At 42.7% G+C, this 19485-nt stretch overlaps 9 protein-coding genes across 9 annotated transcripts; 7 read left to right on the forward strand and 2 right to left on the reverse strand.

The window, feature by feature from the left end:
* Nucleotides 1-2101: 2101 nt before the first annotated feature.
* LOC6580967 (trypsin alpha) lies at nt 2102-2934 on the reverse strand. The gene has a single exon (XM_002006724.4). The coding sequence runs from the start codon at nt 2913-2915 to the stop codon at nt 2145-2147; it is 771 nt and encodes a 256-aa protein (XP_002006760.1). The 5' UTR covers nt 2916-2934; the 3' UTR covers nt 2102-2144.
* A 265-nt stretch (nt 2935-3199) lies between these two features.
* LOC6580968 (trypsin epsilon) lies at nt 3200-4047 on the forward strand. The gene has a single exon (XM_002006725.4). The coding sequence runs from the start codon at nt 3221-3223 to the stop codon at nt 3986-3988; it is 768 nt and encodes a 255-aa protein (XP_002006761.1). The 5' UTR covers nt 3200-3220; the 3' UTR covers nt 3989-4047.
* A 114-nt stretch (nt 4048-4161) lies between these two features.
* LOC6580969 (trypsin alpha) lies at nt 4162-5021 on the forward strand. The gene has a single exon (XM_002006726.3). It carries the CDS (start codon nt 4177-4179, stop codon nt 4945-4947), a length of 771 nt encoding a protein of 256 aa, XP_002006762.1. The 5' UTR covers nt 4162-4176; the 3' UTR covers nt 4948-5021.
* Nucleotides 5022-7714: 2693 nt separating this feature from the next.
* On the forward strand, nt 7715-8585 carry LOC6580970 (trypsin theta). The gene has a single exon (XM_002006727.4). It carries the CDS (start codon nt 7737-7739, stop codon nt 8520-8522), a length of 786 nt encoding a protein of 261 aa, XP_002006763.1. The 5' UTR covers nt 7715-7736; the 3' UTR covers nt 8523-8585.
* Nucleotides 8586-9559: 974 nt separating this feature from the next.
* On the forward strand, nt 9560-10484 carry LOC6580971 (trypsin eta). Its single transcript, XM_002006728.4, has one exon. It carries the CDS (start codon nt 9590-9592, stop codon nt 10376-10378), a length of 789 nt encoding a protein of 262 aa, XP_002006764.1. The 5' UTR covers nt 9560-9589; the 3' UTR covers nt 10379-10484.
* A 70-nt stretch (nt 10485-10554) lies between these two features.
* On the forward strand, nt 10555-11476 carry LOC6580972 (trypsin zeta). Its single transcript, XM_002006729.4, has one exon. The coding sequence runs from the start codon at nt 10580-10582 to the stop codon at nt 11393-11395; it is 816 nt and encodes a 271-aa protein (XP_002006765.1). The 5' UTR covers nt 10555-10579; the 3' UTR covers nt 11396-11476.
* A 2072-nt stretch (nt 11477-13548) lies between these two features.
* LOC6580973 (trypsin eta) lies at nt 13549-14516 on the forward strand. The gene has a single exon (XM_002006730.4). The coding sequence runs from the start codon at nt 13650-13652 to the stop codon at nt 14469-14471; it is 822 nt and encodes a 273-aa protein (XP_002006766.1). The 5' UTR covers nt 13549-13649; the 3' UTR covers nt 14472-14516.
* A 919-nt stretch (nt 14517-15435) lies between these two features.
* LOC6580974 (trypsin beta) lies at nt 15436-16307 on the reverse strand. The gene has a single exon (XM_002006731.4). The coding sequence runs from the start codon at nt 16284-16286 to the stop codon at nt 15489-15491; it is 798 nt and encodes a 265-aa protein (XP_002006767.1). The 5' UTR covers nt 16287-16307; the 3' UTR covers nt 15436-15488.
* Nucleotides 16308-18492: 2185 nt separating this feature from the next.
* Nucleotides 18493-19457, forward strand: LOC6580975 (trypsin alpha-3). The gene has a single exon (XM_002006732.3). It carries the CDS (start codon nt 18522-18524, stop codon nt 19323-19325), a length of 804 nt encoding a protein of 267 aa, XP_002006768.1. The 5' UTR covers nt 18493-18521; the 3' UTR covers nt 19326-19457.
* The last annotated feature ends 28 nt before the right edge of the window (nt 19458-19485 follow it).

Here is a 19485-nt window from a genome sequence, read left to right on the forward strand (position 1 = left end):
CATATACACACACACATACACACACAAGCAACCACGCATAAACACGCATGGGCTGCAGTGTGCGCTTACTATGAGAACTTAATTGCTTAATAACTTTTTTGTGGACGTACGATCTTCATGAAACTTTCAGATTATGATTATGACATGGATATGCATGTAATTGCCAAAGCACAAGTCTCTAGTATTTGAAATAAGCTTTTTACAAAAGTGAGGGTGAGGGGGTGAATTTAAGGGTGGGGGTAAATTTTAACAAAAACCGAAATTGTATAAATTGCATATAGGCATACCTAAAAAATTTTGAGACTCTAGCAATAAAGGTGTAGAAGATATAATTTTATAACTGGTTTTCGATAAGGTTTTTTATCGATAAAAAAGATCGGGATGAGTTATCGATTTTTAATGATAAACTTGATATGCGCGCTGTAATTACGAACATTTTAAAAAAAATTTGAAGTCTCTAGCTCTTATATCTTCTGAAATCGACGCGTTCATACATACGGACAGACGGACAGACGGACGGACGGACAGACGGACAGACGGACAGACAGACGGACAGGGCCAAATCAACTCAGCTCGTCGCCCTGATCAAGAATATACAGTACCGAGCAAAAATGAGTGAATGTTTCACAACTTTGACTTTCATCACGCATAAAAATTAAACCATACAAGCAAATTAAGATTTTGTTTTTATACCCTGAACCCATTTTCAATGGGAAATCAGGGTATAATGGTTTTGTTGAAATGTATGTAACAGGCAGAAGGAGGCGTGGCAGACCCCACAAAGTATATATATTCTTTATCAGGGCGACGAGCTGAGTTGATTTGGCCCTGTCCGTCTGTCTGTCCGTCTGTCCGTCTGTCCGTCCGTCCGTCTGTCCGTCTGTCCGTATGTATGAACGCGTCGATTTCAGAAGATATAAGAGCTAGAGACTTCAAATTTTTTTTAAAATGTTCGTAATTACAGCGCGCATATCAAGTTTATCATTAAAAATCGATAACTCATCCCGATCTTTTTTTATCGATAAAAAACCTTATCGCAAACCATTTATAAAATTATATCTTCTACACCTTTATTGCTAGTCTCCAAATTTTTAATGTATGCCTATATGCAATTTATACAATTTCGGTTTTTGTTAAAATTTACCCCCACCCTTAAATTCACCCCCTCACCCTCACTTTTGTAAAAAGCGTATTTCAAATACTAGAGACTTGTGCTTTGGCAATTACATGCATATCCGTGTCATAATCATAATCTGAAAGTTTCATGAAGATCGTACGTCCACAAAAAAGTTATTAAGCAATTAAGTTCTCATAGTAGCCGCTCACTGCCGCCCATGCGTGTTTATGCTTGTGTGTGTATATGTATGTAATTGTTTGTGTATGTGTGTGTGTGTGTGTATGTGTGTGTGTATGTATGTGTGTGTATGTATGCCTGTGTGCGTGCGTGCGTGTGTGTGTATGTGTGTGTGCGTGTTTCTTGTGTAAGCTGAAAGACGCGAAAAATGATTGAAATAGCTATTACTCCAAGGGTTCAGGGGATCTCGTAGTCGAGTAGTCTCGACTAGAGCTTTCTTACTTGTTAGTTATTGTTTTAATTCTTGCAGTGGTGTTGCTTCGCTTTAGCCCTTCGCACCGATCTCCGTGCACCGCATATTGTAAATAGCCGGGTTCAAATCCCGCTGAAGTTACGTAATTTTATTTAACGGATTTATTTTTCACCTATGTCACAATATTTGATAGTTTTTGACGAAAGACCTCAGATATTTCAGCGCTCAGGGAATATCATATTAGAGTTTTCTTATATGTTTTAAATTTAAAATCTTTATTTCCAGCCTACATATAAACTCAATAGCGCTGTTATAAGAGATATCGAATTTTCTGATTTTCCAAACACCTAATGGACGTTTCAAAAAACATTACAATATTATAAACTGAGGATACTAGCGAAAGTTCCGAAGCTCGAGCTCTTAGCTATGATAACGATGAAATGGTTTACACTGAAGTAGACGAAGTTACAGTAATACTACCAGCAAGACGGATATCACACAAAACTAATATACTCTTTTTAGGAAATTGAATAAGTAATACATCCATTAAATAATTTGAGTTTCATGTTCATAATCGGTGTTTATTGAGCAAAGTTCTTAGATAGAGTTGGCTGCGTTGACCACCCAGGAGCGGAGGACAGCGACATCAGCGTAGACACCGGGATAGTTGTTGTAGGCACAGCCAACACCCCAGGAGACAACACCGACGAGGACACCACCAGAAACCAATGGGCCGCCAGAGTCACCCTGGCAGGCATCCTTGCCGGAGGCAGCGGCGCAGATCATGGTGTTCTTGATCTGGCTACCATAGCTGTAGGCACTGGAGGCGCAACGGGACTGGCTGACAATGTTCACATTGACGTACTGCAGCTGGGTGGGGATGGAGTTGGATCCAGATGACTGGGTGCCCCAGCCAGAGACGGAAGCAGCAGCGCCGTTGGCAGGATTAGAACTAGCCAGACCGATAGCCTTGATGTTGGAGCTGAAGGACAGGGAAGAGCTCAGGCGGATGACAGCGATGTCGTTGACCATGGTGTTGGGGTTGTAGCCCTCGTGGTTCCTGAAGGCAGCGACCTGGATGAGGGAGCCACCAGAGTTCCAGTAGCTGGAACCGGCGCGCACCTTCAAGCTGGAGGCGGACACGCCCTGCAGACAGTGAGCAGCGGTCACGATGATATTGGAGCTGTAGATGGAACCACCGCAGGAGTGGCCGCCATTACGCTGCAGGGAGATTTGCCAGGGGAAGCTGCCGATGGTGGTGGGAGTGCCGCCAACAATGCGACCATCCAACTGGGGCAGGAGACCCTCAGGGATAGCAGCACCAAAGGCGCAGGCAACGACAGACAACAGAATCACGAACTTGAACATATTGCTCGTACAATGTCTTAATCGAATTGTGCTGGCGCTTATATAGGCAGTCGAGTGGCGTGCTATCTCTGGAGCTTGCAACTTATCTAAAACTATTGATTAATTTTACGCGAATACAACAAAAAAATGAATAGAAACAATCTCGATTCGCGCTATTGAGTGGGAAATGTCAAGATTGGGCTGATCGGACCTGCTGCGTACGACACTTAGCTCGGGCTGACGTACCATGTACATGTAGTCCGTTACGAGGAATTTTTGCTATATAAATCCTAGGTCTGTGCACGGCTAAAAACAATTTAATCGAGATGTTGAAATTTGTAGCACTTCTTTGCTTGGCCGTTTGCGCCTTGGCAGGCACCGTGCCAGAGGGTCTGCTGCCCCAGCTGGATGGCCGCATTGTTGGTGGCTACGAGACCAGCATCGAGGATCATCCCTACCAGGTGTCGCTGCAGCGCAACGGTGCCCACTTCTGCGGTGGCTCCATCTACTCGGACGACATCGTGGTCACTGCCGCCCACTGCTTGCAGTCGATCTCAGCCGAGCAGCTGAAGGTGCGCGTGGGCAGCACCTACTGGCGATCCGGCGGCAGCGTGCACTCGGTGCGTGCTTTCAGAAACCACGAAGGCTACAACCCCAGGACTATGATCAACGACGTGGCTGTTATTCGCATGTCCTCGCCCATTAGCTACCGCTCGAGCGTTCGTGCGATTCGCATTGCCGACAGCAATCCTCGTAATGGCGCCGAGGCTGTTGTCTCTGGCTGGGGCACTACTAAGTCCGGTGGCTCCATTCCCGATCATCTGCTGGCCGTGAGGCTGAGGATTGTTGATCGTGAAGAGTGCGCCTCCAAGGAGTACAGCTACGGTAGGCAGATTAAGGACACCATGATCTGCGCCTACGCCGAGCACAAGGATGCCTGCCAGGGCGATTCCGGTGGTCCATTGGTCTCTGGTGATCGCCTGGTCGGTGTTGTTTCATGGGGCCATGGCTGCGCTGATGTCAAATACCCCGGTGTCTATGCTGATGTCGCATACTTCCACAGATGGATCGAGAGGACCGCTGACGAGCTGTAAGCTAGCTCAACTAAGCATGAACTGTTCAAAACCCCACAATAAATTGCGCTACAGTCTAAGTTTGTCCTTCAATTGCCATTCCCAAGTGCTTGTAATCCCCCACTTACACCTGATAACGCCCTGCCTGAGACCCTATAAAAATGCACAGAGAAGCGCTGTAACTCAACCATTTTGGAACTGCATTCGACATGTTCAAGTTCGTCATTTTGTTGTCGGTCGTCGCCTGCGCCTTTGGTGCTGCTATCCCTGAGGGTCTCCTGCCCCAGTTGGATGGACGCATCGTTGGCGGCTCTCCCACCTCCATCAGCAGTTTCCCTTGGCAGATCTCCCTGCAGCGTAATGGCGGCCACTCCTGCGGTGGTTCCATTTACAACTCCAGGATTATCGTGACCGCTGCTCACTGTCTGCAGGGCGTGTCCGCCTCCAGCTTGAAGGTGCGCGCCGGTTCCAGCTACTGGAACTCTGGTGGCTCCCTCATCCAGGTCGCTGCCTTCAGGAACCACGAGGGCTACAACCCCAACACCATGGTCAACGACATCGCTGTCATCCGCCTGAGCTCTTCCCTGTCCTTCAGCTCCAACATCAAGGCTATCGGTCTGGCTAGTTCTAATCCTGCCAACGGCGCTGCTGCTTCCGTCTCTGGCTGGGGCACCCAGTCATCTGGATCCAACTCCATCCCCACCCAGCTGCAGTACGTCAATGTGAACATTGTCAGCCAGTCCCGTTGCGCCTCCAGTGCCTACAGCTATGGTAGCCAGATCAAGAACACCATGATCTGCGCCGCTGCCTCCGGCAAGGATGCCTGCCAGGGTGACTCTGGCGGCCCATTGGTTTCTGGTGGTGTCCTCGTCGGTGTTGTCTCCTGGGGTGTTGGCTGTGCCTACAACAACTATCCAGGTGTCTACGCCGATGTCGCTGTCCTCCGCTCCTGGGTGGTCAACGCTGCCAACTCGATCTAAATTGATCATTCATTCATATGATATATAATATGTGAATGATAATGTCTGCAATTAAATTCTGATCAAGAATAGGACTTTTATTTTTGTTCCTGGCTTATTTTCGGGACCATGGGTACAGTGACGCAAAGGCCTTATCGTGTAGAGCCATCATTTATTAATGATTTTTTTATCTGGAGTGGGATAGGGCTCGTAACCTTGTTTTTTTCCTCGAGACGAGATATGGTTTGCAAATTGCTTAGCCGAAAACTCTTCAGTTGATGTCCATCACTTCGTGCGCCATTATCTAATCTCTTTGTAGAGCGACACACGCCTAGAAGTTTAGCTACTTGATATTAAAAAAATGTTAGAGTCGCGCGTGACCATTCTCATAATACTCGATCACGCCTAAAACGTATTTTAGTTTCTGCACTAATCAATCAGTTTTTACCATATAATTCATAGGTGCGAACTAAGGAGCTTAAAGTTTTCATCCGTTTGTGGGAATTTATTAGAGAAGAAATCAATGGTTGTCAAAATCTAGCTGTAGAGCTATAAATAATACTGTATTCCCGATGCTCCACTATCTGAATGGATTATTATATTATTATAATTATAATTATATTATGTTTGTCGGTTTTTTACTCTACTACCAGGAATATCTATTACTGTCATATCTAGACGATATCAATAGTCTGATTGATATGATATTTTCTACAATAATTAAATTATGAAATGTGTGGAGCCTTCGTTGTATAATTGTATAAGACCGAAGCCTATTCTATTTGACTCGCCCTATGTATATTTGGACATATCCATTTTTTATCCGAGCTGTCTGCTCAGTATATATATAATATTTAAGCAAATCTCATTTGCAGAGACCCTAATCGTCGTGTCAAAAACATACTAAACTAATATACCTGTTTCATTTCGTGAGAGGGTATTTAAAAAGTGTTGATAGCTCAGTTGGACACGCAGCTCAAGTGTTTAGTATGAGGTGCACATCACTGATGATCTGAAATGAAAAGCTACTTCCTGTTCAACAGAATTCACAAGAAAGTACTTGGTTTGCAGATACCATCAAACAGCGTCTAGTTATTTAAGGACAGGCCTTTACAGATACAAGTCAAGAAATACATGTTATAATTCTTGATTTTATTTTACAATAATTGCCAATGGAAAAGGATTAAGTCTGCTTAATGCTGATACAAAGTAACGCTCGAGTGATAAAGTTATTTATTAGACCAAAATTATTTAATTTGATAAGTTGCTTTTTTTAATCAATATTTTGCAAAAAAAAACAATTCCCCAAATTACGATGCCGCTTCAGATAATATAGGGTTGTGCGCATTAAAGTTAAAAGTTTATCAATTTAGAATAAGTTCAGTGTAGTGGAAATAGAGATATGATATATATGGGTATACACAAATATATTTATGTGAGAATACCATAGAAAGGCATTACACACTTAATTATTAAACATCAAAAATAGAGGCAACACTCAGTCTAAATGGGTGTGTAGGATATTTAACAAATTCATGTGCGATAGACTATAGTAGATAATGGTAAATATGGCAATAAAGCCATAAAAAGCTTATTGGAGCTTATGCCCTGGCAGTGCACAGATTTCTCAAATAACAAATAAGACTGCAGTAATCGGGAGTGACCGACTAAGAATACCCTGTACCGTACAAATCATTGTACTTCTATTTTTCCAAATGATTTTTTAAAATTTTGTGAATAAGTGCGTAAGGTAAAAAAGGATGGGACAAACTTCAGGCGTATCCTTATATTAAATTTGTCCTTGACTACTTATAGCGAGCAGCCCTCCGCTTTCTGTCTGTCAGAAACATATTCAGAAAGTCGTTTTACCCTGAAATACCATTTTGAGTGTGGATAGGGTAAAAAGTAACGAATGTTATTAGCTTCGAACGGTGTCTTTGACAGATAACGAGCCTAGCCAAGGAAAGATAACCGTGGCCAGAATTAGGCGATATTCGCAAAACCCATTGATATTTGAATTGTGACTCTTCAAAACGAAATATTGGTTCCGTCTAAGCAGCTAGCTATACAACACATGGCAATAATTTGAGTGCAGCTATTGACGCAATCATTGACTAAGAGATACCTGGAATTTCCAGCTTGAACTTCCCCTTTTTTTTCTGTAAATGTTAGTAAAGGGCGTAGTTCTTATCCACTATTATGATTAAGTATACATTAAAAGCAATATGAGTTTTTTCACGAATTCAATATCATTTTAACTTTTGAGTCTTTAATAGGATTTAAAGTTACTTTCGAAAATTAGATGCAAAATTTACACTAGAGGTCGGATTAAAAAAGAAAACCTGTCAAGATTTTAAGGTCTTAAGGTGATCTCTTTCTATCCCTTCATCTCTACATTTTTCCGTTAGCTATACCTTCTTGTTTTACAATATGCCCCACTATTCTTATATAATATATATGTACTTATTCATCAGCATGCCCAATTACTGTATTCTAATAGGGTGTTCCTGAGCTGATTTATGGATGTTTTATTGGTTATACGTTCTGTGTATTTTCTTATTTGTCAACATGCCCCACTACTCGTTTCATTAGTGTATTCCTGCGCTGATTTATGCAAAGAATCGTATCTGTCCCTTGTCACGCTCTCTTTGGCCTTTTCAAGAAGGGTATTAGAATTCATGATAATGTCAGAAAGTTGAGACTTCCTTGACGAAACTAATCAAAAGACTGTAAATCAATCAAAAAGATCCTAAAACGCTCTAATATAAATATTAGGCCTTGGGTCTATCAGTATTTAGTTTACGGACAGCATGCAGCGCAGTGTCGGACTTTTGCTGTGCCTGGTGGTTGGGTCCGCTGTGGCAGGCACTGTTAATCTCGCTCCCGATCGCTTCGAGCGGGAAGGTCGCATTGTGGGCGGCGAGGATACAACGATTGAGGCACATCCCTATCAGGCCTCACTGCAAAAGAAGAGCGGCTCCCACTTCTGCGGAGGCAGCATAATCGGCCCCAACCTGGTGGTTACGGCGGCTCACTGCCTGCAGGGCATCAAGGCGTCCAGCATTCGTGTACGTCTCGGCTCAACGCGCTACAACGAAGGCGGGGTACTCGTTGCCGTCGAGAGTCTGGTATACAATGAGCAGTACGACAGCCAGACCCTGGAAAACGATGTAGGCCTGCTGAAGCTAGCGGAGAGCGTGGCCGAATCACAGAGCATTCGCTACATAGATCTGGCCGAGGTCACTCCGCCAACTGGTACTACGGCCGTGGTCACGGGCTGGGGATCCAAATGCTACTTCTGGTGCATGTCGCTGCCAAAGATTCTCCAAGCGGTCGTCGTCTCCATTGTGGATTGGCAGCAGTGCGGCTCCGATGCGTACAAATACGGCGACATTATTCGGGACACCATGGTTTGTGGCTATGAGAAGAATAAGGATGCCTGCCAGGGCGACTCCGGCGGCCCACTGGTGGCCAACAATCAGCTGGTGGGCATTGTCTCATGGGGCTATGGCTGCGCCTCCAAGCTATTGCCTGGTGTCTACGCCAATGTGGCTGCTCTGCGCAGCTGGATACTGGAGACAGCCAATACGTTGTAGGCCAAAGTCTGAATAATAAAATGCATGATATATGTATATATACATATATTATATATATGATTATTTATTTATTTTTTTCTAAATTCAAGTTTTATTTTTAATGTTTGTATGTAAGCGATAAAATATTTTTTGCGGCTTTAAATAAAATACCCGATATTGATAAAGAAAAGTCCGTAGATTACGTAAAGTGAAGACAAGAACCTTTATAGCAAGTGCTTTTATAGCAAATGTTCTCTTGAATTAGCTGTACATTTGAAGCTTTTTGCTAGTTAAAGCTTTTATTGCTTACTTTTTGATGACTTCGTCGGAGTGGAATATACGCTCTCGCTTGATTCCGTATTTAAAAATCTCTCTCTACCTGCCGTCTTATAGTCTTTGGTCTTACGTTATGCTTAACGCAACACTAGATCACACAAGCCATATAGATACGGATGCTTATTTCGGTTGGCCTGGGCGGTCAGTTTAAAGATCTTGGGTTTATGACTATACAGAAGGAAATAGTATTTCCTTTTTTAAAGATCCTTTTTGTCTGCGATTAATGTGACTCACTGAAGATTGTTTACAGATATACGCATAATATGTTGTGGATATCACAATAGAGACTTGAAATTTTGATCATATATATACCCTCAAATTATAAAACGATACGATTTCCTGGATAGCTTTAAATCATTTAACAATGTTTGCATATATTTGTTTAATGGCTATGATGCAAACGGTATCAATATTAGGATATCCTATACATAAGGAAAAGTCTTAAATGATAGATTATCTGTCAATTTTGACCATCTATGTTCTCGAATGTTTTTCACATATACATACATATACTCGTAGAGCAAGAAGCAACCTGCTTAGATAAATAGTTTCGGAATCGGCGTATTGCAAATACAAACTTTGTTATGACTCAGATTAGACTAATACCCGCTACTGTGAACTTTCCCTGTGTATTATCGTGGGCCTTATCGCGCCCAATATTGGACAATTTATTGGTCGGCTAAAGAGCCCCGCTGATAGTGAGTAAGCAGGCTCGGCCAAATGGCGCTGTTAGTCTTTGGCCAAACATTGAAATGAACAACGCATTGCTCGCAATCGCAGCGCTGTCGGTAGTCTGCGGCATTGGTAGCTGCCTCGAGCATCCTCAGGGACGCATTGTCGGTGGCGAAACCGTCTCTGCGCACTTTGTGCCCTACCAGGTGTCGCTGCGCAGACGGAATGGCATTAGGAGCGCCTACGCCCATAGCTGTGGCGGCGCCGTCTTGGACGAGCGCACCATCATCACAGCAGCTCACTGCGTCTACAACCGGCTGGAGCAGAACTTCCTGGTAGTGGCTGGCTCGGACGTGCGCACCGGCATGGACGGCGGCATTGTGACACGCGTGGAGAAGCTGGTGCCGCATGAGCTATACAATGCCTCCATCACGGACAACGATATCGCCCTGGTTTTTGTGTCGCCTCCGCTGCCCTTGGGCCAGCGCAAGATCGCCGCCATCGAGCTGGCCGAGGAGGTGCCCGCCGTGGGCACGGTGGGCAGTGTTTCCGGCTGGGGTCTAACCAAAGAGGATGGTTTCGGCTCCCCCCAGCTGCAGCAGGTGCAGATACCCCTGGTGGACAGCACCGTCTGCCAAGCTGCCTACAACTGGCGGCCCATAACGGAAGGCATGCTCTGTGCTGCGGCTCCCGGCGGCGGCAAGGATGCCTGCGAAGGGGACGCTGGCGGACCTCTGGTCGTGGCTGACAAGATCGTGGGAATTGTGTCGTGGGGCGAGGGCTGCGCCCGACCCGAGTATCCGAGTGTGTACGCCTCGGTGCCATACTTCCGCGCATGGATTGCCGAGCAGCGGGCGAAGCACGCCTGATTGCCCGCTGATTAGTCGGTGGCTCCATAAAAGAAGCCTTTAGCCTTATCGCACTAGTGTATAACCATTTAAATGCATCCATTAAACTTTTATTATTTCCATCTAATCTTTGATGACCAACGATCGATAAGAGATTTTATGATCCGTCGGCTTGGGCCCTCTGGGGTTTTTGGTATTTCAGTCATTCGGCTATTGTTCAAGATGGCGCACGTGGTACCTTTGCTGCTCGGCCTTTGCCTGGCCCTTGTCTCCTTGGCTGGAGCACTTCCCTTGCAGGACTCCGACTCGGGATCACCCAACGGCCGCATTGTGGGCGGCTATGAGACGAACATTGCGGTCTATCCGCATCAGATCTCACTGCGACGCAAAGGAATCACAACTCCCAAAAATGCCTTTACGCACACCTGCGGGGGCTCCATCCTCACCAAGGACACCGTCATCACGGCCGCACACTGTATTATCGCCACGGTAGCCTCTCAGTACAAAGTCGTGGCAGGCACCAGCCGCAGGAATGGCAGCGACGGCATCATCGTCTCCGTCGACGAAATTGTCATGCACGAGAACTACGATCCCGACAACTACGACAACGACATTGCTCTGCTCAGGCTGAGCTCGCCGCTGCCCTTGAACAACTTTACCATGAGAGCAATCGAGCTGCCAACAGAGCCAGCGAGCGATGGAGCCATTAGCACTGTCAGCGGCTGGGGCACCATCGCGTCCGGCGGCTCGCCATCGGATCAGCTGCGCGCTGTCGATGTTCCCATCGTTAGCAATGAGGTCTGTGACGAGGATTACGGAGGCGGACGCATCACGGCGGGCATGCTGTGCGCAGGTGTGCGCGGCCAGGGCGGCAAGGATGCCTGCCAGGGTGACTCTGGTGGTCCGCTGATCGTTAAGAATAAGTTGCAAGGCATCGTCTCCTGGGGCAGATCGTGCGCTCTGCCCACGCATCCAGGCGTTTACACCAATGTCTTCCACTATCTCGACTGGATTAAGTCCAAGGTGCAGTTGGCCTGAAAATATTCCAGCAGTTGGCCGAAGGGCCCCACGAATGCTTCATTTGTGTCACATGTCTGAATAAATGTAATTGGCGACCAATTGGTTTGATTTATACTTTTTCTGCCCAATCAGCTCCGATCGGGGCAATAATCCAGTCTCGGCAGTTTCGGCTGTAACACTTCGGCACATGTGTTATCTAGATTATGTGTGCGGCCTCATAAAGTTACTAAACCTTGAAAAACCCAAAATGCTATTGCACTAAGTATGTTAACATTTCCATGGAACATGATCATCATCACCATCATCAGCGTCATAATCATCATCATCAACAGCAGCCTCAAAGTATGCAATCAGAAAATGCCTTCGATAGGATATTGGAGAAAAAAATAATCAAAGTTAATAAAAATAATTACAAAAATATCAATTATCATAAGTATCAAATTTAATAAAATTTTAAATTAAAAAAAATATTGCACTCGAAATTAATAAGATTATATTCGATGGGATTTTCGAGAAAGTTAATCGAAATGTGAAAAACTAGATTCGAAATTAATAAAATAAGTATTATATTGATATATAACAGATAATACGAAATATTACAAAACAAAGTATATTGACACAAAAGATAGTCACATGTGTAAAATTAAAACAAAAGTACTCCAGTCGAGACTTCTCGACTGGGATATACTCTAAACCCTGCAAAGAACAGTACGCAGCGACTGCGCTTGGGCTGCGCTGCAGTGTGGGCTATATTATGAGAATTTATTTGTTGAATAATTTATCCTGTTGTCGGACTATCTTCATGTAACTTTCTAAAAGTGATTATAATGTGCAAATGTGTGTATATTCCAAATCCCTTGAAATACGCTTTTTACAAATTGGTGGCGAAAGGGGCGTGGTATCCAAAATCTGTAAATTACAAATAAATCTGAAGTCTCTAGGTCAGAAAGTGTTCAAATTAGGCTGCAAAAAGTAAATCAATTTTCGATTATTCTCGATTAAAAAGTTATTGGATGAGTTATCGAAAAAATATGACAAACTTGTACTGCGTACGGTATACACGAGTATGCATGCCAAATTTCAGCTTTCTAACTCTTATAAATCCTAAAATCGATGCATCACACGGACGGACAAACGGACGGACGGACAGACGGACAGACGGACAGGGCTATATCGACTCAGCTCATCGTCCTGAACAAGAATATATTTACTTTATGCGGTCTGCAATGTAGTGATGTAAATTTGAATGAAAACATCGATGTCGATGTCCATCAATATTTTCAAAATCAAGCATCGATGTTGGATTAATACATCGGATTGAAAATTCGATGCATCAATGATAGGAGATATATCTTATGCTTTCATAGCAGTCTTATACATTTCACTGAAATTAAACAGAATTACATATTATTTGTTAACTGCATTACATATTAATTGTTATTATGGGTTAACTGCATTCGCAGATAATGATGTTTTGCAAAACATCGATGCATCGTACAACATCGGTATAAGCGAAAACATCGGAAAACATCGGTAAAAATGGGTAATAAAACATGCTCGATGCATCGATGATTTTTTACATCACTACTTCAATGCTTTTACAAAACCATTATACTCTGATTTCCCATTCTCGATGGGTTCAGGGTATAAAAGGAGACCGGATGTGAAATAATTATTAAGAAGCCCCCAAATTGATGGTTTCCTAGGATCCTGTTGAGGGATTTGAAATAAATATATATACATATATTTTACAAAATATGTCTGAGGATTGATGAATTATTAAGAAAATGTTAGGGTTAATTGAAAAATCTTTAAAAAGATTTTTCCGGAAAATTGAAAAAGTATACAGAATAATTTAAAAACACGATTTGCAATACATAATATATACAAAATATATATGAAAATATCTATAATAATATATTCATATTGCATACAAAATAAATCAAGATCCCTTCTTTAAGTAGGCTTGGGACACAATTATTGCAATTTATTGCAACTCTGTGGATGTGGAAAACTGAACCATACTATTAATGAAAATCGAATACGCAATCAATTAATCAGTTTTGGAAACTTATCGTTGAACATATGTGTGTATAAAGCATATCATATCACATACCCCCATTAGCTTGCAATTGGCATTGCGGAGCTTTGCTATCAGGTCGGACCCTGTACACGGCCTATCAGAAGTGGCTCAAATAAAGCTAATCTGCCCGAAAATTCCAAGGCACATATAATTGGTAATCAGTTCTATATTTGCCAATCGCGCGACAAGATGCAGCAAAGTAGAGAGAGTTCACATGTTATACAGCTTGGCTTGATGCTGCTTTTCACCTGGGCAGGCCTTGCTTTGGGCTCTGAGCTGCCACCCCAGGGGCGTATAATCAATGGCTCCAAGGTGGACATCGCCCGTCATCCGTATTGCGTTTCCATACGTTATCGGCGCAGCAATGAATCCGCTTACTACCACGAATGTGCGGGAGCCATCTACACGGATCGAGCAATTCTGACTGCGGCTCAGTGCTTGCAAAATGTGGAGATGGGCACAAGACTGTGGGTAGTTGCTGGTGCCAATACGCGGAATGGCACCGATGGACTAGTTTATCCCGTCGCAAAATGGGTATTCCATCCAGAGTTTAGCCCAATTACAGCGGACTACGACATTGGGTTGATCCTGCTGGATACGCCTCTCGACCTGAGCAACTATCGCATTAGGAAGATTGCGCTGCGTGCCGAGCGACCAGCAGCTGGACGAACTGCCACTGTCGCTGGCTGGGGCTATCGCGAGGAATGGGGTCCTTCTAGCTATAATCTGGAGCAGGTACACGTGCCTATCGTAAGCTCTGAGCAATGCAACGATATTTATGGCAAGGGTGAGGTGACTGAGCGTATGATCTGCGCTGGCGATGTCCTTTTAGGTGGACGCGACGCTTGCCAAGGCGACACCGGAGGTCCACTTATTGTGGACGAGCAGCTAGTGGGCCTCGTATCATGGGGTCGCGGCTGTGGGCGTCCTGGCTATCCCTCAGTTTACACCTATGTCCCAAGCCTGAAGCCGTGGATCGATGAAATAATCGAGCTCGCCAGAGGGCTATAAACCGATGTACTGATATGCGCTATAAAAATGCTGATCAATACGATACTTATATGACTTTCCATTGCCAGTTAACTGCTTAGTCAATAATAAAACTATTAGTTTAGTACATAGTAAATTAATTAGCGACGTGCAGAGCACTAGATTATACCTGTTTCTATTGAAAGCTTGCTAATCTACTCGGGGCTAGCATGGATATTCGAAGACGAAGGAGAGTATTTGCTCTACGAGTTCTAGTTCACCTAAATCAGAGCTAAGAGTTCGTAAAAATTTATTCTTGGCTCACTGTATGCATCGGCTTTATCTTTAATTAAGATACTGATTAGGTACTACATGATTTAGTACACAATATAGCCTAAAGTCATTAATATCATTTTTGAAAGCAATATTTATAAATGTAAATATTTATGAGACCTACGGCTAAATAAATATAAACAAATCTTGGTTGACTTGGTTAAAATTAGGCAGTAGCCATAGAATATATATGTATATGCAATATACCATTTTCAGCTCTATCTCTGTATCTCTCTCTTTAAATAGTAAAAAACAAACTAGAAAATCTGTTTTCTTACGGTACATTGAAATTTAAATTTGTCGATCCAGCTAACTATTTCTTTCCTTATGAAAATATGACAAAATTATTAAGTTTTTTTCCATGGCTCTACAAAACTAAAACAATTGGCTGGTTTTGCTTGTGCAAAATCGACTTACATCATTTTAAAGGCTATTATCAATTAAATAATAATTTGTAAGTTACTTGATTAGAATACCTAACAATACTTAGTTCACATACTTTCCTACTCTAAAAAGCTAACTGCAATAAAATGCTGACTAATCGAGAAAATGGTTATTTGCAGACAGTCGATAGTTCAAACGGTTTTTTTTAAAATTCGATAGCATACTTTACTTGTTCTTTTTTATTTCTTGATTAACGTTATTCGCTTACTTATACGAACACAATAATAGATTAAGCTGGTTTATTGTGTTTATTATCTTTCAGATTATGGAAGATTTGACAACTCATAGAAATTCAATGCGGCCCACGTTAGCCTTGGACGCACGAGTATCGATTATCCATTGGCGCAAATCGGGTACGGCCGCATAAACTCCTGGGTATTTTTCGCGTGCGCAACCCGTGCCCCACGAGACAATGCCCAACAGCTCATTATTGTAGATCAGCGGACCGCCAGAGTCGCCTTGGCAGGCATCTTTGCCGCCACCGTCGACGGCGGCGCAGAGCATGCGACTGGTCAGAGCGATGAAATAGGCGCTCTTACACTTGGCATTCTCCACCACATTCACTTCCACTTGTTGGAGCACGTTGGAGAGGGCGCCTCCTTCGGTAGTTGTGCCCCAGCCAGTTACGATGACAGGTGTTCCGTGCTCCGGACGCTCACTGGCCAATTCGATTGGCTGCACCGCTTTATTGTACTCGAACTCTCCATCCAGAACCAGAATAGCCGCATCGTAGTCCTGGTATAAGGACTTGTACTTCTCGTGAATGATGATCTCCCTCACCGGCAACTCCTGACCAGTTGGAAAGAAGGTTTCTGTGGTGCCAGCGATAATAGTCAAATTAGCTACACCCGACAACGTGTTCACACAGTGAGCGGCCGAGAGAATCATATTAGGGGCAATAATGGAGCCGCCGCATCGATGGTTTCCGTTGTAGCGCATGGAGATCTGATGTGGATAGCTTGTTATGTCCGCATCGTGACCGCCAACAATACGCCCATCGGGCATGGGCACACCGCTCTGGAACACGGTCCCCGCTACCGATAATCCCACAATGCAGAACCCGATCAAGATGCGATACATCTTTTCAATAAACTAAGGTGACATTTCTTGAGTTATGTACTTTTATAAGACACTTATCTTTGGTATAATTGCTTAATCAGCCAATTCCTAAGCTGATAATTCACAGGCGCTATAAATCTATTTTGTAAAGTTAAGGTTAGTTAGTTTGCCGCTTATCTTATCCATATTGATGGATCATGATGGTGCTACGGTCATTACTAATGCTGGCAAAGCTGATTGGTATGAACATTGACGGTCACATTTGAAACTTTAACAGTTGATATCGATAGCAAATGATCGAAATGGTATGAATAATAACTGTCAAAATTTTTGAATGAAATAAAATCACAAATAATGACTATAATAATTATGATAATAATAATAATTGTTATTATTATGAACTAACTAACCTAAACTAGATGAAGTAACACTAATAACAAAATGATAATAATAATAATCAAAAAGTATAATATTAATTAATTTATTTATTTTATATCTAAAGTGAAGATGCAAATTGAAACAATTTTTGTAAATAATAAAAGATTGAATAATTGGAAATTCAAAATAAATTTATATATTTTTCTTTTCTTTTCTCGCCATAAAGTTTGCATATTTTTGAACAGTGTTCTGAGATAATAAAGTTAATTCCGCAAAGGCTGTCAATTGTGTACTGAACGTGTACTTAGATCATCTAGGGGAAAACTGCTAACGTCTACTAATTCCAATGATTCATCAATCACACTTATAAACTTAACAAGTAAGAAGACTCTAGTCGAGACTGCTCGACTAGGAGATACCCTGAACCCTCTAATCTGATATTCTAATCACTCTGCACTTCTTTTCTGCACACATACATACACACGCACGAATTAGAACGCCCTCTGCTGACTGCGCAGTAAGCAGCGACTGCGCTTAGGCTGCGCTGCAGTGTGGGCAATATTATAAGAATTTATTTGTTGAATAATTTAATTTCTAGACGTACAATCTCAATGAAACTTTCAGAGCGTAATTATATGGTAAAAATGTGTGCCCATTCTAAAGCACACGTCTCTAGTACTTAAAATACGCCTTTTACAAAGGTGAGGGTGAGGGGGTGAATATAGGGGTGGGGGGTAAAATACAACAAAAACCGGAATTATATAAAATACATATAAGTCTACATTTAAAATTTGGAAGCTTTAGCTCTGAAGGTGTAGGAGATATAATTAAATAACTAGCTTTCGATAAGGTTTTTAATCGATAATAAAATATCGGGAGTAGTTATCGATATATAAAGAAAAACTTAATATGCGCGTGATATACACGGACCTAGGAAAAAAATTTCAAGTCTCTAGCTCTTATATCTTCTGAGATCGACGCGTTCATACATACGGACGGACGGACGGACGGACAGACAGACGGACAGGGCCAAATCGACACAGCTCGTCGCCCTGATCAAGAATATATATACTTTGTGGGGTCTGCCACGCCTTCTTCTGCCTATTACATACTTTTAACAAAACCATTATACCCTGATTTCCCATTTTCAATGGGTTCAGGGTATAAAAAGGTTCGCGTTATCTTATAAACAAACCTTTTAAGAAACGACATCTGTATCGAATATCTATTAGTATAGTATACAGTATATAGGAATATATCGAAGTATGTATAGTACACAGTAGTGCAATATTTGTTTATATCTAAATATAAAAATTATATGGGAAACATAAAAATCATTCTTAATGGCTGTTATCAAGAGAATTTTTGGTGCTTGGTGCTTGTTTACTTTGGTGACTATAAATCTCAGGACTGGACATGGCGAGACGTTGATGTTAATCTATAGAGTTAAGAGTTTCGGAATAAGATTATATACTGCTGACATCTCTTTCGCTACCATATCAAAGTTCAAAAAGTACAAATGACTCAACATATATCTTTGACCATCATTGAGGCCTATGTGAAATAGACTAAGTTAGTGAACTTTTAGTGTAAAATGTTTTTTTTTTGCCATATCGTAAAAGACTTATCGAATAGCTTATGGGGTATATTGCTTAATTATGGTTTGGCATTTCGCTTTAAAAAACCGCCTTTTTTATAATGGATATAAAACAGTTGGTTAACTTTAGCTTTATGATATTATTGAATACGTTTATTGAAATCCGTGGCGTTTCGTGGATTTTGAGCGATTTCGGTTAAGACAGCGATAAGCAGACGTTGTTCGTATATAAGAGCCAAGTGCGATACTTTAAATAATATTAGAATTTTGGATTTTCCGTAATGTCGTGGTCGTCGTCGTCGTGTTTCGGATTACTTGCTGCTACTTTCTTGGGGCTGCTTTCGCTGGCAGCATTGACCCAATGCGCCTCCATTAGCACCCACATTGTGGGTGGCACTGAAGCGGATATTGTCAATTATCCGTACCAGGTATCGGTCCGATTGGAGTCATACATGTTGCTGCACATTTGTGGTGGCAGCATCTATGCACCTCGTGTGGTGTTGACTGCTGCCCACTGCATTAAAGGACGCTTCGCCTCCTACATACGTATTGTGGCGGGGCAGAATTCGATAGCCGATCTGGATGAGCAGGGAGTTAAGGTCAGCAAGCTGATTTATCACAGTGGCTATAATAAGAAGACGCATGTGAATGATGTGGGTATGATCATAACCACTGTACCATTGGCTTACTCCAATCTGGTCCAGCCTATTCCTTTGGCTGTGGACTCACCCAGCCCGGGCACTCATGCCATAGTCAGCGGCTGGGGCAAGCGCACCGAGGCGGATGAAGCACTACCAGCCATGCTGCGTGCGGTGGAGGTCGAGATTATGGACAGAAACACCTGTGGCTCTCAGTATTCGACCAAGGATTACAAAATAACGGATGAAATGTTGTGCGCAGGTGTTGAGCAGGGAGGCAAAGATGCCTGCAGTGGTGATTCTGGAGGGCCATTGACTGTCGATGGAGTCTTGGTGGGCATTGTGTCCTGGGGAGTGGGTTGTGCTCGCGAAGGCTTCCCTGGAGTTTACACTAGCGTGAAACACCACACAGCTTGGATTGAGGAACATGCTGCTCCATACTTGTAAACTGCGAATTGTTTTCGTAATAACACAACTATAAAGTGAAAAAATTAAGCGAACAAATTAACATTGTATATCTACCTTTAGTGGTTTTTATATTTAAAGAAACTGAACATTAAAAATGTATTTTAAATCTTACGAAATAGATTCAAATATGCCCAGCACT

The sequence above is a fragment of the Drosophila mojavensis genome, unplaced genomic scaffold (genome assembly GCF_018153725.1).
Source record: "Drosophila mojavensis isolate 15081-1352.22 unplaced genomic scaffold, ASM1815372v1 contig_81, whole genome shotgun sequence".
Classification (NCBI taxonomy): Eukaryota; Metazoa; Arthropoda; class Insecta; order Diptera; family Drosophilidae; genus Drosophila; species Drosophila mojavensis.

Coding starts and splice junctions, on each gene's coding strand:
- LOC6580967 (XM_002006724.4), bottom strand. CDS start 2,915: ATGTTCAAGTTCGTGATTCTGTTGTCTGTCGTTGCCTGCGCCTTTGGT.
- LOC6580968 (XM_002006725.4), top strand. CDS start 3,221: ATGTTGAAATTTGTAGCACTTCTTTGCTTGGCCGTTTGCGCCTTGGCA.
- LOC6580969 (XM_002006726.3), top strand. CDS start 4,177: ATGTTCAAGTTCGTCATTTTGTTGTCGGTCGTCGCCTGCGCCTTTGGT.
- LOC6580970 (XM_002006727.4), top strand. CDS start 7,737: ATGCAGCGCAGTGTCGGACTTTTGCTGTGCCTGGTGGTTGGGTCCGCT.
- LOC6580971 (XM_002006728.4), top strand. CDS start 9,590: ATGAACAACGCATTGCTCGCAATCGCAGCGCTGTCGGTAGTCTGCGGC.
- LOC6580972 (XM_002006729.4), top strand. CDS start 10,580: ATGGCGCACGTGGTACCTTTGCTGCTCGGCCTTTGCCTGGCCCTTGTC.
- LOC6580973 (XM_002006730.4), top strand. CDS start 13,650: ATGCAGCAAAGTAGAGAGAGTTCACATGTTATACAGCTTGGCTTGATG.
- LOC6580974 (XM_002006731.4), bottom strand. CDS start 16,286: ATGTATCGCATCTTGATCGGGTTCTGCATTGTGGGATTATCGGTAGCG.
- LOC6580975 (XM_002006732.3), top strand. CDS start 18,522: ATGTCGTGGTCGTCGTCGTCGTGTTTCGGATTACTTGCTGCTACTTTC.